Source organism: Loxodonta africana, chromosome 3, assembly GCF_030014295.1.
Source record: "Loxodonta africana isolate mLoxAfr1 chromosome 3, mLoxAfr1.hap2, whole genome shotgun sequence".
Lineage (NCBI taxonomy): Eukaryota > Metazoa > Chordata > Mammalia > Proboscidea > Elephantidae > Loxodonta > Loxodonta africana.
The window spans coordinates 185,694,330-185,704,952 of record NC_087344.1 but is presented as its reverse complement, the minus strand read 5'-3'; the positions used below and the strand labels follow the sequence as shown (position 1 = coordinate 185,704,952).

At 44.2% G+C, this 10,623-nt stretch overlaps 1 protein-coding gene across 1 annotated transcript; it reads left to right on the top strand.

The window, feature by feature from the left end:
* The first annotated feature begins 8,534 nt into the window (after nt 1–8,534).
* On the top strand, nt 8,535–10,203 carry LOC135230562 (protein S100-A7-like). The gene is made up of 2 exons (XM_064279996.1): nt 8,535–8,705; nt 10,039–10,203. Exons 1-2 carry the CDS (start codon nt 8,535–8,537, stop codon nt 10,201–10,203), a joined length of 336 nt encoding a protein of 111 aa, XP_064136066.1.
* The last annotated feature ends 420 nt before the right edge of the window (nt 10,204–10,623 follow it).

Below are 10,623 nucleotides of genomic sequence, written 5' to 3'. Positions count from 1 at the left end.
ACCACATACAGCATGATCGAGGCCATATCGAATACCTGGCTATTGCCTCTCTTGGAGGCTGAGAAAATCAGTGCAGTTGCAAGAGGACCCAATAGAGGTAGCTGGGGTTTGGGAATGGTGTGAGCCATCACTAGTACCATCCAGGCCAGGAAGAAAGGCACACGGCCATGGTGTGAGGGACGGGCATGGCTGAGGGGAGTTGGGTTGACACATAACTCGTGTCTCGTACAGTGTAGGAGTGACAACAGGATGTATTAACAAGAAACTCTTGGGTGAAAGAAAATAGAAACCAGAAAAATATAAAACACATTGGATATAACTTTCTCAATTTCATGCCAACTGAAATTCACACACGAAACAACAATACACATTAAGTAAACATGCAGACAAATAGATACATATTAAACATGATAAGTGTGTAGGGAGAGAGGGAATTGGGAATGGAGAAAAATTTTAAAAAAACCAAAAGGAGGAGCTTTCGTGTAGCGATATTGATAATACGCCAGAAACCAAGGGTGATTATCACTCCATTGCTCCACACTTGTGATTCAAAAAGAGCAAATGTCAATTAAAATACGCTGAAATCATATTGGTTATGATACAGCATTCAAAAAGCACAAAGAGTTTTTTAATGTAAAATTCAATCATTTTTCCTCTTGTCCCCAGCTACTCAGTCCTTCTCCCCGTGGGGCAACGATTATAACTAATTTTTGCATGTCCTTAACTGATGGATTTAATAACCATAATGACTGGATTTAAGCAGTGATCAAGAGAGATCTGATGTCAGTGGGAGGGTGGGTGGAGATGGAGGCAGAGACCCAGACTGCAGCTGGTGGGGGTGGTGGGCCAGGCTGGTGAGAGGTCGTGCTTGGGGTAGTAGCAGAAAGCTGTAGGCACATTTTCAAGGAACGCCGTGGGAAATTTCTGGGTATGAGAAAAGTGCATGAGAGAAAGGAGTAAGTCCAGAAAGCTGGTAAGTTTCACTGAAGACTGAAAGAGGGACTGACTGTGGAATGTGAAGAGCTTGGGAATAAGCCCCATCCTAAAACAAAAACAAACACAAACCCGTTGCCATTAAGTCAATTGTGACTCATAGTAAGTAGGACTGCCCCACAGGGTTTCCATGGAGCATCTGGTGGATTTGAATTGCCCACCTTTTGGTTAGCAGCCATAGCTGTTAACTACTACACCACCAGGGTTTCCTAGGGATGGTATTAAGAGTCTCAAAACCAAAAACCAAACCCACTGCTGTCGAGTCGATTCCGACTCATAGCGACCCTATAGAACAGAGTAGAACTGCCCCATAGCGTTTCCAAGGAGCACCTGGCGGATTCGAACTGCCGACCCTTTGGTTAGCAGCCCTAGCACTGAAGCACTACGCTGCCAGGGTTTCCACTAAGAGTCCCAGGGTGGCTCAAACGGTTAAGTTCTTGGCCACTAACTGAAGGATTGGAGATTAGAACCTTCCCAGAGACATTTTGGAAGAAACGCCTGGAGATCTTGTTCCGAACGGTCATAGCCATGAAAACCCTACGGAGCAGTTCTACTCTGATGTACACAGGGTTGCCATGAGTCAGACTCAACTCGATGGCAACTGGTTTGTTTTTTCTATGATGATATTAGGAACAGCTGCAGGAAACAGTCTGAATGGTCCAGGATCTCCTGTGGGGAATTTCAGGGGCAGGGGTAACAGGCAAAGAGTAAACTTCAGTGATTTAGCGCAACTGTTCTTCAGTGTGCCCCCAGGGACTCTCCTTCTGACCGCCAGCTCCTGCTTCCCACTCCAGCTCTTCTGCAGCAGGCAGGAAAATATTAGTGCCAAAGGTGTTGCACAGACTTTCAAGGGAATGCTTTGCATAGAGGAAGGAGGACAGATGCTAAAGACTCTATGACTCGTCTTCACTCCCTTCCTCCATAGGAAGCCAAGAGTCACAGGGCTGGGAGGTCACCTCGCTCAGTCCCACGTCTCCAGGTGCATTGAAGAGCTTGGGAGTCTGCAGTCACCCTTGGCAACAGTCAGGGTTTAGTGCAGAAGACAGAAATGACTCCCTATGTAATCAATTTTTATTGTGCTTTAAGTGAAAGGAAACCCTGGTGGTGTAGTGGTTAAGTGCTATGGCTGCTAACCAAAAGGATGGCAGTCCCAATCCACCAAGCACTCCTTGGAAACTCTATGGGGCAGTTCTACTCTGTCGTATAGGGTCGCTATGAGTTGGACTCGACTCTATGGCAGTGGGTTTTTAAGTGAAAGTTTACAAATCAAGTCAGTCTCTCACACAAAAATTTGTATACACCTTGCTTTACATTCCTAATTGCCCTCTCCCTAATGAGACAGCACACTCCTTCCTTCTACTCTCTCTCCTTGTGTCCATTTGGCCACCTTCTGGCCCCCTCTGGCCTCTTACCTCTCCTCCAGACAGGAGATGCCAGCATTGTCTCAAGTGTCTACTTGATTCAAGAAGTTCATTCTTTACCAGCATCATTTTCTATCCCACAGTCCAGTCCAATCCCTGTCTGAAGAGTTGGCTTTGGGAAGGGGTCCGGTCTTGGGCTAACAAAAGGTCTGTGGACGATGACCTTTCGGATCCTTCTAATCTTAGTCTGACCATTAAGTCTGGTCTTTTTAAGAGAATTTGGGGTCTGCATCCCACTGCTCTCCTGCTCCCTCAGGGGTTCTCTGTTGTGTTTCTTGTCAGGGCAGTCATTGGTTGTGGCTGGGCACCATCTAGTTTTTCTGGTCTCAGGCTAATGTAGTCTCTGGTTTATGTGGTCATTCCTGTGTCTTGGGTTCATAATTACCTTGTGTCTTTGGTGTTCTTCATTTTTCCTTGTTCCAGGTGGGTTGAGACCACTTGATGCATCTTAGATGGCTGCTTACTAGCGTTTAAGTCCCCAGATGGCACTCTTCAAAGTGGGATGCAGAATGTTTTCATAATGGATTTTATTATGCCAATTGACTTAGATGTCCCCTGAAACCATGGTCCCAAACCCCTTCCCTGCTACACTGGGCTTTGAAGTGTTCAGTTTATTCAGGAAACTTCTTTGCTTTTGACTTAGCCTAGTTGTGTTGACCTCTCCTGTATTGTGTGTTGTCTTTCCCTTCACCTAAAATAAAGCTTATCTACTGTCTTAGTTTTCTTTTTTACCCACTGTCTAACTAGTGAAAACCTCTCTCCTCCTTCCCTCACTACCCCCTCTCGTAACCATCAAAGAATATTTTCTTCTGTGTTTTAAACTATCTTCTCAGTTCTTATAATACTGGTCTTATACAATATTTGTCCTTTTGCAACTGGCTAATTTTTTTAATTTCACTCAGCAGAATGTCTTCCAGGTTCCTCCATGTTATGAAATGTTTCATGGATTCATCATTGTTCTTTACTGATGTGTAGTATTCCATTGTGTGAAGAGACCACAATTTTTTCATGCATTCCTCAGTTGATGGACACCTTGGTTGCTTCCATCCTTTTGGTATTGCAAACAGTGCTGCAATGAATATGGGTGTGTATATATCCGCTCGTGTAAAGGCTCTTATTTCTCTAGGATATATTCCAAGGAGTGGAATTACTGGATTGTGGGGTAGTTGTATTTCTAGCTGTTTAAGGAGGCCCCAAATTGATTTCCAAACTGGTTGTTGCATTTGACATTCCCACCAGCAGTGTATAAGTGTTCCAATCTCTCCACAGCCTCTCCAACATTTATTGTTTTTTTTTTTTTTGGATTAATGCCACCCTTGTTGGAGTGAGATGGAATCTCATTGTAGTTTTGATCTTCACTTTAGAGTGGCTAATGATCATGATCATTTTGAAGGCTTTCTTTAGTGAAGTGTCTGTTCATATCTTTTGCCCATTTTTTAATTGGGTTATTTGTCCTTTTGTAGTTGAGTTTTTGCAGTATCATGTAGACTTTAGAGATCAGGAGCTGATCAGAAATGTCATAGCTAAAAACTTCTTCCCAGTCTTTGGTAGGCTTTTTACCCTTTTGGTGAAGTCTTTGAATGAACATAGGTGTTTGATTTTTAGGAGCTCCCAGTTTCTAGGTATTCTGCTGCATTGTTTTTAAGTTTTGTGTACTGTTTATGCCATGTATTAGAGCTCCTAGGTTTGTACCTATCTTTTCTTCCCTGATCTTTAGTGTTTTAGATTTTATATTTTGGTCTTTGGTCCATTTTGAGTCCTTTTATGTGCATGGTGTGAGGTATGGTTCTTGTTTCATTTTTTTGCAGGTAGATATCCATTTATGCCAGCATCACTTGTTAAAAAGACTGCCTTTTCCCTAATCAGCTGACTTTGGGCCTTGGTCAAATATCAGCTGCTCATATGTGGGCCAATTTACGTCTGGATTCTCAATTCTGTTCCATTGGCCTATATATCTGTTGTTGTACCAGTACCAGGCTGTTTTGACTATTGTGGCAGTATACCAGGTTCTAAAATCAGGTAGATTTTTACTTATCCAGGACCTCTTTCCCTTCCATATGAAGTTGGTGATTTGTTTCTCTGTTTCATTAAAAAATGTCTTTGGAATTTGGATCAGAATTGCATTGTACCTATAGATGGCTTTCGGTAGCATAGACATTTTTACAATGTTAAGTCTTTCCATCCATGAGCAGAGTATGTTTTTCCTCTAATGTAGGTTTTTTTTTTTAGTTTCTTGCCATAGAGACTTGTAGTTTTCTTCATTAGGTCTTTTACATGTCTGGTAAGATTTATTCCTAAGTATTTTATCTTCTTGGGGGCTACTATAAATTGTATTGATTTGGTGATTTCCTCCTCAATGTTCTTTTTGTTGGTGTAGAGGAATCCAACTGATTTTTGGGTGTTTATCTTGTATTGTGATACTCTGCCGAACTCTTCTATTAGTTTCAGTAGCTTCCTTGAGGATTCTTTAGGGTTTTCTGTGTATAAGATCATATTATCTGCAAATAGAGATACTTTTACTTCTTCCTTACTAATCTGGATGAACTTTATTTCTTTTCCTAGCTTAATTTCTATCTTGAACTGCAGTACAATGTTTAATAATAGTGGTGATAAAGGGCAAACTTGTCTGGTTCCCGTTCTCAAGGCGAATGCTTTAGAATCTCTCCATTTAGGATGTTGTTGTCTGTTGGCTTTGTAAAAGCGCTCTTTATTATGTTGAGGAATTTTCCTTCTATTTCTATTTTGCCGAGGGTTTTTATCATGAATGCATTTTGAACTTTGTCAAATGCCTTTTCTGCATCAATTGATAAAATCATGTGGTTCTTTCGTGTTATTTATATGAGGAATTACATAAATTGTTTTTCTAATGTTGGACCATCTCTGCATACCTGATATGAATCCCACTTGGTTATGGTGAATTATTTTTTGATATGTTGTTGAATTCTATTGGTTAGAATTTTGTGAGGATTTTTGCATGTAAGTTCATGAGGGACATAGGTCTATAATTTTCTTTTTTGTGGTCTTTACCTGGTTTTGGTATTAGGGATATGCTGGCTTCCTAGAATGAGTTTTTAAATATTCCATCCTTTTCTATGCTCTAAAATGCCTTTAGCAATAGTGGTGTGAATTCTTCCCTGAAAGTTTGGTAGAAATCTGCAGTGAAGCCATCAGAGCCAGGTTTTTTTTTTTTGTTTTGAGTTTTTAAATTTCTTCTTTTGTTATGGGTCTATTTAGTTGTTCTACCTCTGTTTCTGTTAGTTCAGGTAGGTAGTGTGTTTCTGGGAATTCATCCATTTCTTCTAGGTTTTCAAATTTGTTGGAGTATAATTTTTCGTAGTAATTTGATATCATTCTTTTAATTTCAGTTGGGTCTGCTATGATATTGCCCATCTCATTTCTTATTCAGGTTATTTGGTTCATCTCTTGTTTTTCTTTTATCAGTCTGGCCAGTGGTTTGTCAGTGTTGTCAATGTTTTAAAACAACCAGCTTTTGGTCTTGTTGCCTCTTTCAATTGTTTACCTGTTCACAAATTCATTTAATTCTTCTCTAGCTTTTATTATTTGCTTTCTTCTTATGCCTGAGGGTTCACTCCCTATATTTTAAGCAGAAACACAACTAATGAAGAGATACAAGGGCTTATAACTCTTTGGAGGGCTGGAGGAGAGGAAGTTAAAGAGCCACTACAGAACTGTTGCTTGTGAGGTGAACCTTTTGGGCTGAGACCCAGAATTTAGAAAACTGGTTCTAGGGCTACCACCATGGCACCACCATAGCTCCCATGGCCACAAAGCAGATGACTGGGCAGTGTCACTGAGGGTACAGCTTCTGTGAACACTTACCTGTGTCGGAGCTGGCTTTGCAGCTGCCTCGGCTGCATCATCTAAATCTTTCTGGAGATTCTCACCCTAATCATATCTGGGCCCTGGATGCAAAAGAACCTCAAAAATGTGACTTTCTACTTTCAATCTCCAAATAGGAGAGATTGAGAGAGTGACTACTGTACTGACCACACAGCTGAATCTGGATCTCGAGAGTGGTTCCTGGCATACCCCCGGGGTCCCCAAGGGGCTGTGTGGTGAGATGATACTGAAGTGTCTCCCTGACCATCTTTGGCTGAATGTCAGTCCTTCCTCTGTCAGGAATCGCAGTCTCCCTCTGGGGATTCCTGTGAGGATCTGGCAAGATGATATCAGAGAAGGTGTTTTTTAAAGCATAGTGAGCTTCCCTGATGGAAAAGGTTTTGTTCCTGGGGCAATGGTGCCCACAGACAGCCCTTGCAGAGAGGCTCATGGCCTGAAAGTTGTGACAACCAGGGCTTTGTGAATCACAGAGGCGCCACTCACTGCCACCGTGGCCCTGATGCCCACAGTTTTCTGGATGGAGGTACCTGTGGTATGCTTCTGTGCAGGGTCATCTGTCCTGGAGTGTGGGCTTCTGCCGGTCAGGTAATATTGTGACCCCTTGCCCAGTCCAGACAGTAACACCATCAGATGCTCAGCAATGTGGCAGTATGATTAGGAGAGGGCTTTGAGGTCTGAGAGATCTGGGTTTGAATTCTGACTTTGTCATATTCTATCTGAGTAACCTTGAGAAACCCAGCCTTGGTTCCAATTTGCTTACCTGTAAGAAGGGAAAATACCTACCTCACAGTGGTAGAGACACTTATGTGAACTCACAGGGCTCTCATGGGAGTCTGAGGCATAAAACGGTAACCCATTGCCTGGCTCATTCTAGTAGTTGGAAAAGGAGGCAGTTAGCACTAGTCATTGATAGAATGTTGTGGAATGACTGAATGAAGAAACAGGTGTTTCTTTCCTCCCAGATCCCTAGATTCCATCATCCTTGAGCTATGGCAGTGTACTCAACTCTGTCCACACCCCTCTTGCATGGGGCCTCCTCCCACTGGCCAGGACCCTGGGCTGGGCAGAATTGTGGTGATGTGGCCTGATACTGATAGGCACTGGAGACCCAACGTATCTAGAAGGAAGTTTTGAGGATAGCTTCTTCGGTGTGTCTCCCCACCCAAAGTGGTGCAATGTTTGGAGAAACTAATGAAGACTGCCACAGGGCACCCAGCCTCTGGGAAGATCCCAGGCGGAGCTGTATAAAGGGTCTGCTTTGTGCCTAGACGCACAATCTCACTAATTCTCTCCTCTGTGATCATCCTCAGATCCAGTAAGTCTGTACCTGTCTCTGTTCTTTCCTAGGAGTCATGCCTGTTGCCCACTTGGTCTGCTGCCTGCAGCTGTGGGGGAATACTAACCTGGCCTGGGAGTCAGTATGCATGGGTTCTGCAACTAGTAGTTGACCTTGTAGTTGTGCTGGCAAATCCTGTATCCCTTCTCCACCGGTCTCAGTGGGGGGCTGGCTTGGCTAGATGATCTTGTTAATCGTCTTTTCTCAGTATTAGGTGCTTTTCTGAGAACTGTCAGGTAAAAAATATGTTCCTCCTGTAGCCCTTGGGTTTCATTATTCCCTGGTTTCCGTGTGCTCTTTGGGCACAAGGTCTTCCAAAAGAACTTCTGGGAAGGTCTTGGAGGGTGGAGGGGTCAGAGTCGGTGGTGGTTATCACCAAGGTACATTGGTGCGGAATTGAACTTGGTCCTCCTGTTTGGAAGGTGGGAGGTCTACTGCTGTGTCAGATAGCCAAAAACCCAGGATTCTAGACCTGATTGCTCAGGCTGGTGGTCGTTGGTGATTTTCTAGGTGGAAGTGGGGAGAGTGGGGTAGACCAAAGGCTATGCTTGGTGGGAAAGTCTTGCCTTGGGATTTCATGTTTCTCTTTGTGATCTTGCTTCCAACCGGATGAGCCAGGAGAAGTTGCATACCCAGCGCCAGCAGTTCAGCCTCTACTCCTCACTTACACAGCCTTGATCTCCACCGTTCCACTTCCACTCATCCCAGATTCCCCCAGGAATGGTCTCAAGACCCAAGACTTTGTTCCACTGTCCCCTCCCTGCCACCAATTTACTTCATCATTTGAGAAAGACAAGTTCCTTTTGTTCTGTCTTAGCTCAGCCCTCACTCACTCCTTGGCTTTGTCCTTCAAACTCTCTTCCACCCAGTTCATTCTCATTGATTTCTTGTCTGTAGACTCTTGTCTTGGAATAAAAGGCAAGATGAGCAACATTGCAGCTGAGAAAGTCAAGATATGCCACACTCCAGCTGAGAATGTGGTCCTGAGCTTGGTTGAACTATTTCATCAATACACCGGGTATGATGATAAGATCAACAGGGAAAATCTGCTAAAGCTACTGAAGGAGAACTTCCCCAACTTCCTCAATGACTGTGTGAGTGGGGGTCTGGCTTGTCTGGGGCGGGAAGAGGCTGTGTATGTGTGTACAGGGAGGGGATATGGTGGGTGGACGGGGTCCATGGGCTTTGGCATGTCTGAGGACCCCACTGCTAAGTGGATACACTGTTTATGATTGGCTGATCTGGAGTCTGGCCCTTCCCTGGATAACTCTCCACACCTCTACTCTCCTCATTTTACCTCTACATTTAACCTGAGGCAGGGCCAGTCCCATGTGGAGGCAGGATGGAAGATTCTAGGAGCTCAGGACAAAGAGTCATGCTCTTTTTTCTCCTGGGTACCTGCCCTGCCACTGGGGCTCCGTGCTGTGTGTATCTGGACAAATCACCCACAATCCGATCCTTAGTTTTCTCATCTACAAAAGGAGATAAAAGAACTTAATTTCCTGTGTTGGTGTTGTTGAAATGAAATGACTTATGTGATAATGCTTTGAAAAGGAGAAAAAGTGGTGGACATATTAGAGACTCAAGAAAGTGTTATGATTTGAAAACCAGTGAATAGACTAAAGCATGTGCCCTCCCACTGGTCACTGAGAGTCCCCCCAAGGGTCTGGTTGCCTTGGGTTAAAAGGTTGCCTCCTAAAGGCTCTTCTTCACATTTGCCTGAAAAAAGGGATTATTGTTAGGTGCTTTTCAGCATCATAGCAACATGCAAGCCTCCACTGGCAGGTGAGTGGTGGCTGTGCACCGAGGTACATTGGCGGGGAATTGAACTCGAGCGTCGTGTTTGGAAGGTGGGAATTCTACCACTGTGGGAATTCTACCACTGAACTAGCACTGCCCGTGGAAGGAGAGGTAACACGGTGGGAATCATGAACCCAAAGACACGGCCACCATCTTTCATATGGGCAAAGCACATTCATAGTCCTAATTTCATCTAACTGTTAGAAGGAATCATTAGCACAGATTGAGACTAAGGAACAGAATGAATGGGGCCAAACCGATAGGCTTTGATGGGAAAGAATTTAAGTGTGAAGAGCATTAGAGAATGAGGAGAGTAACTGGCTGGGCTGTAATGGTCCCGTGGGGGAAGAATGAAGACAGTGCACCTGAAGGGGAGGTGGTGGATGAGACTGAGTCCCCTTGTCATTTATCAGTGTACTCTCCGTGCAAGTTCCAATTTTTGACCAGAGATCTCCAGTGATGAGTCAGGGCTTGACTTTGCTTGACCCCGTCTCTCCATCTCCATAACCTCCCCTGACCAACCACACCTTTGGTTCACCCTAGGTGTTGTCTCTTCTTCTGTCTCTATTCTCCTCTTCTCCCTGGATAATGTTTTTATGTTTGTTTGTATGTTTTTTTACCCCACAGGAAAGAAGGGGCAAAGATTACTTACGCAATGTCTTTGAGAAAAAAGACAAGAATAAGGATAAGAAGATTGACTTTTCCGAGTTTCTCTCTGTAATGGGAGACATAGCCACTGACTACCACAAACAGAGCCATGGTGCCCCGCCCTGTTCCGGGGGATGCCAGTGATCCCTGGCCAGTCCAGCCTAGAGGCCTGCAGAGACCCCCAAAACAATAAATACCTCCTTGCACCTGATACTTGCATTACTCCTTCCTTCTCTTTTGGTGGTATTAGTGGACAAATGGACAAATACTGACTCTCGGCTTTGTAGACTCTCCACAAGCGGGGGGTCAACCCAGCTGACATTTAGTGCAGAGAGGCCTTCCTGGTCTTATCCCAGGCCCACTTCTGCTCCTCAGGCCCCAATGTAGCCCAACTGCTGTTATCACAGGAGGGCCCTTCTAGTATGGCACATGCTCTTTTTTCTCCTGGGATAGAGCTGGGATCCTGGGATGTCTCTTTGTCTCCCAAGTGGTGCCTGTCTGTGAGTAAGTGTATAGGGGGTGGGGTATCTTAGGTGTGGCACTGAGATATCCATCACCCACCTG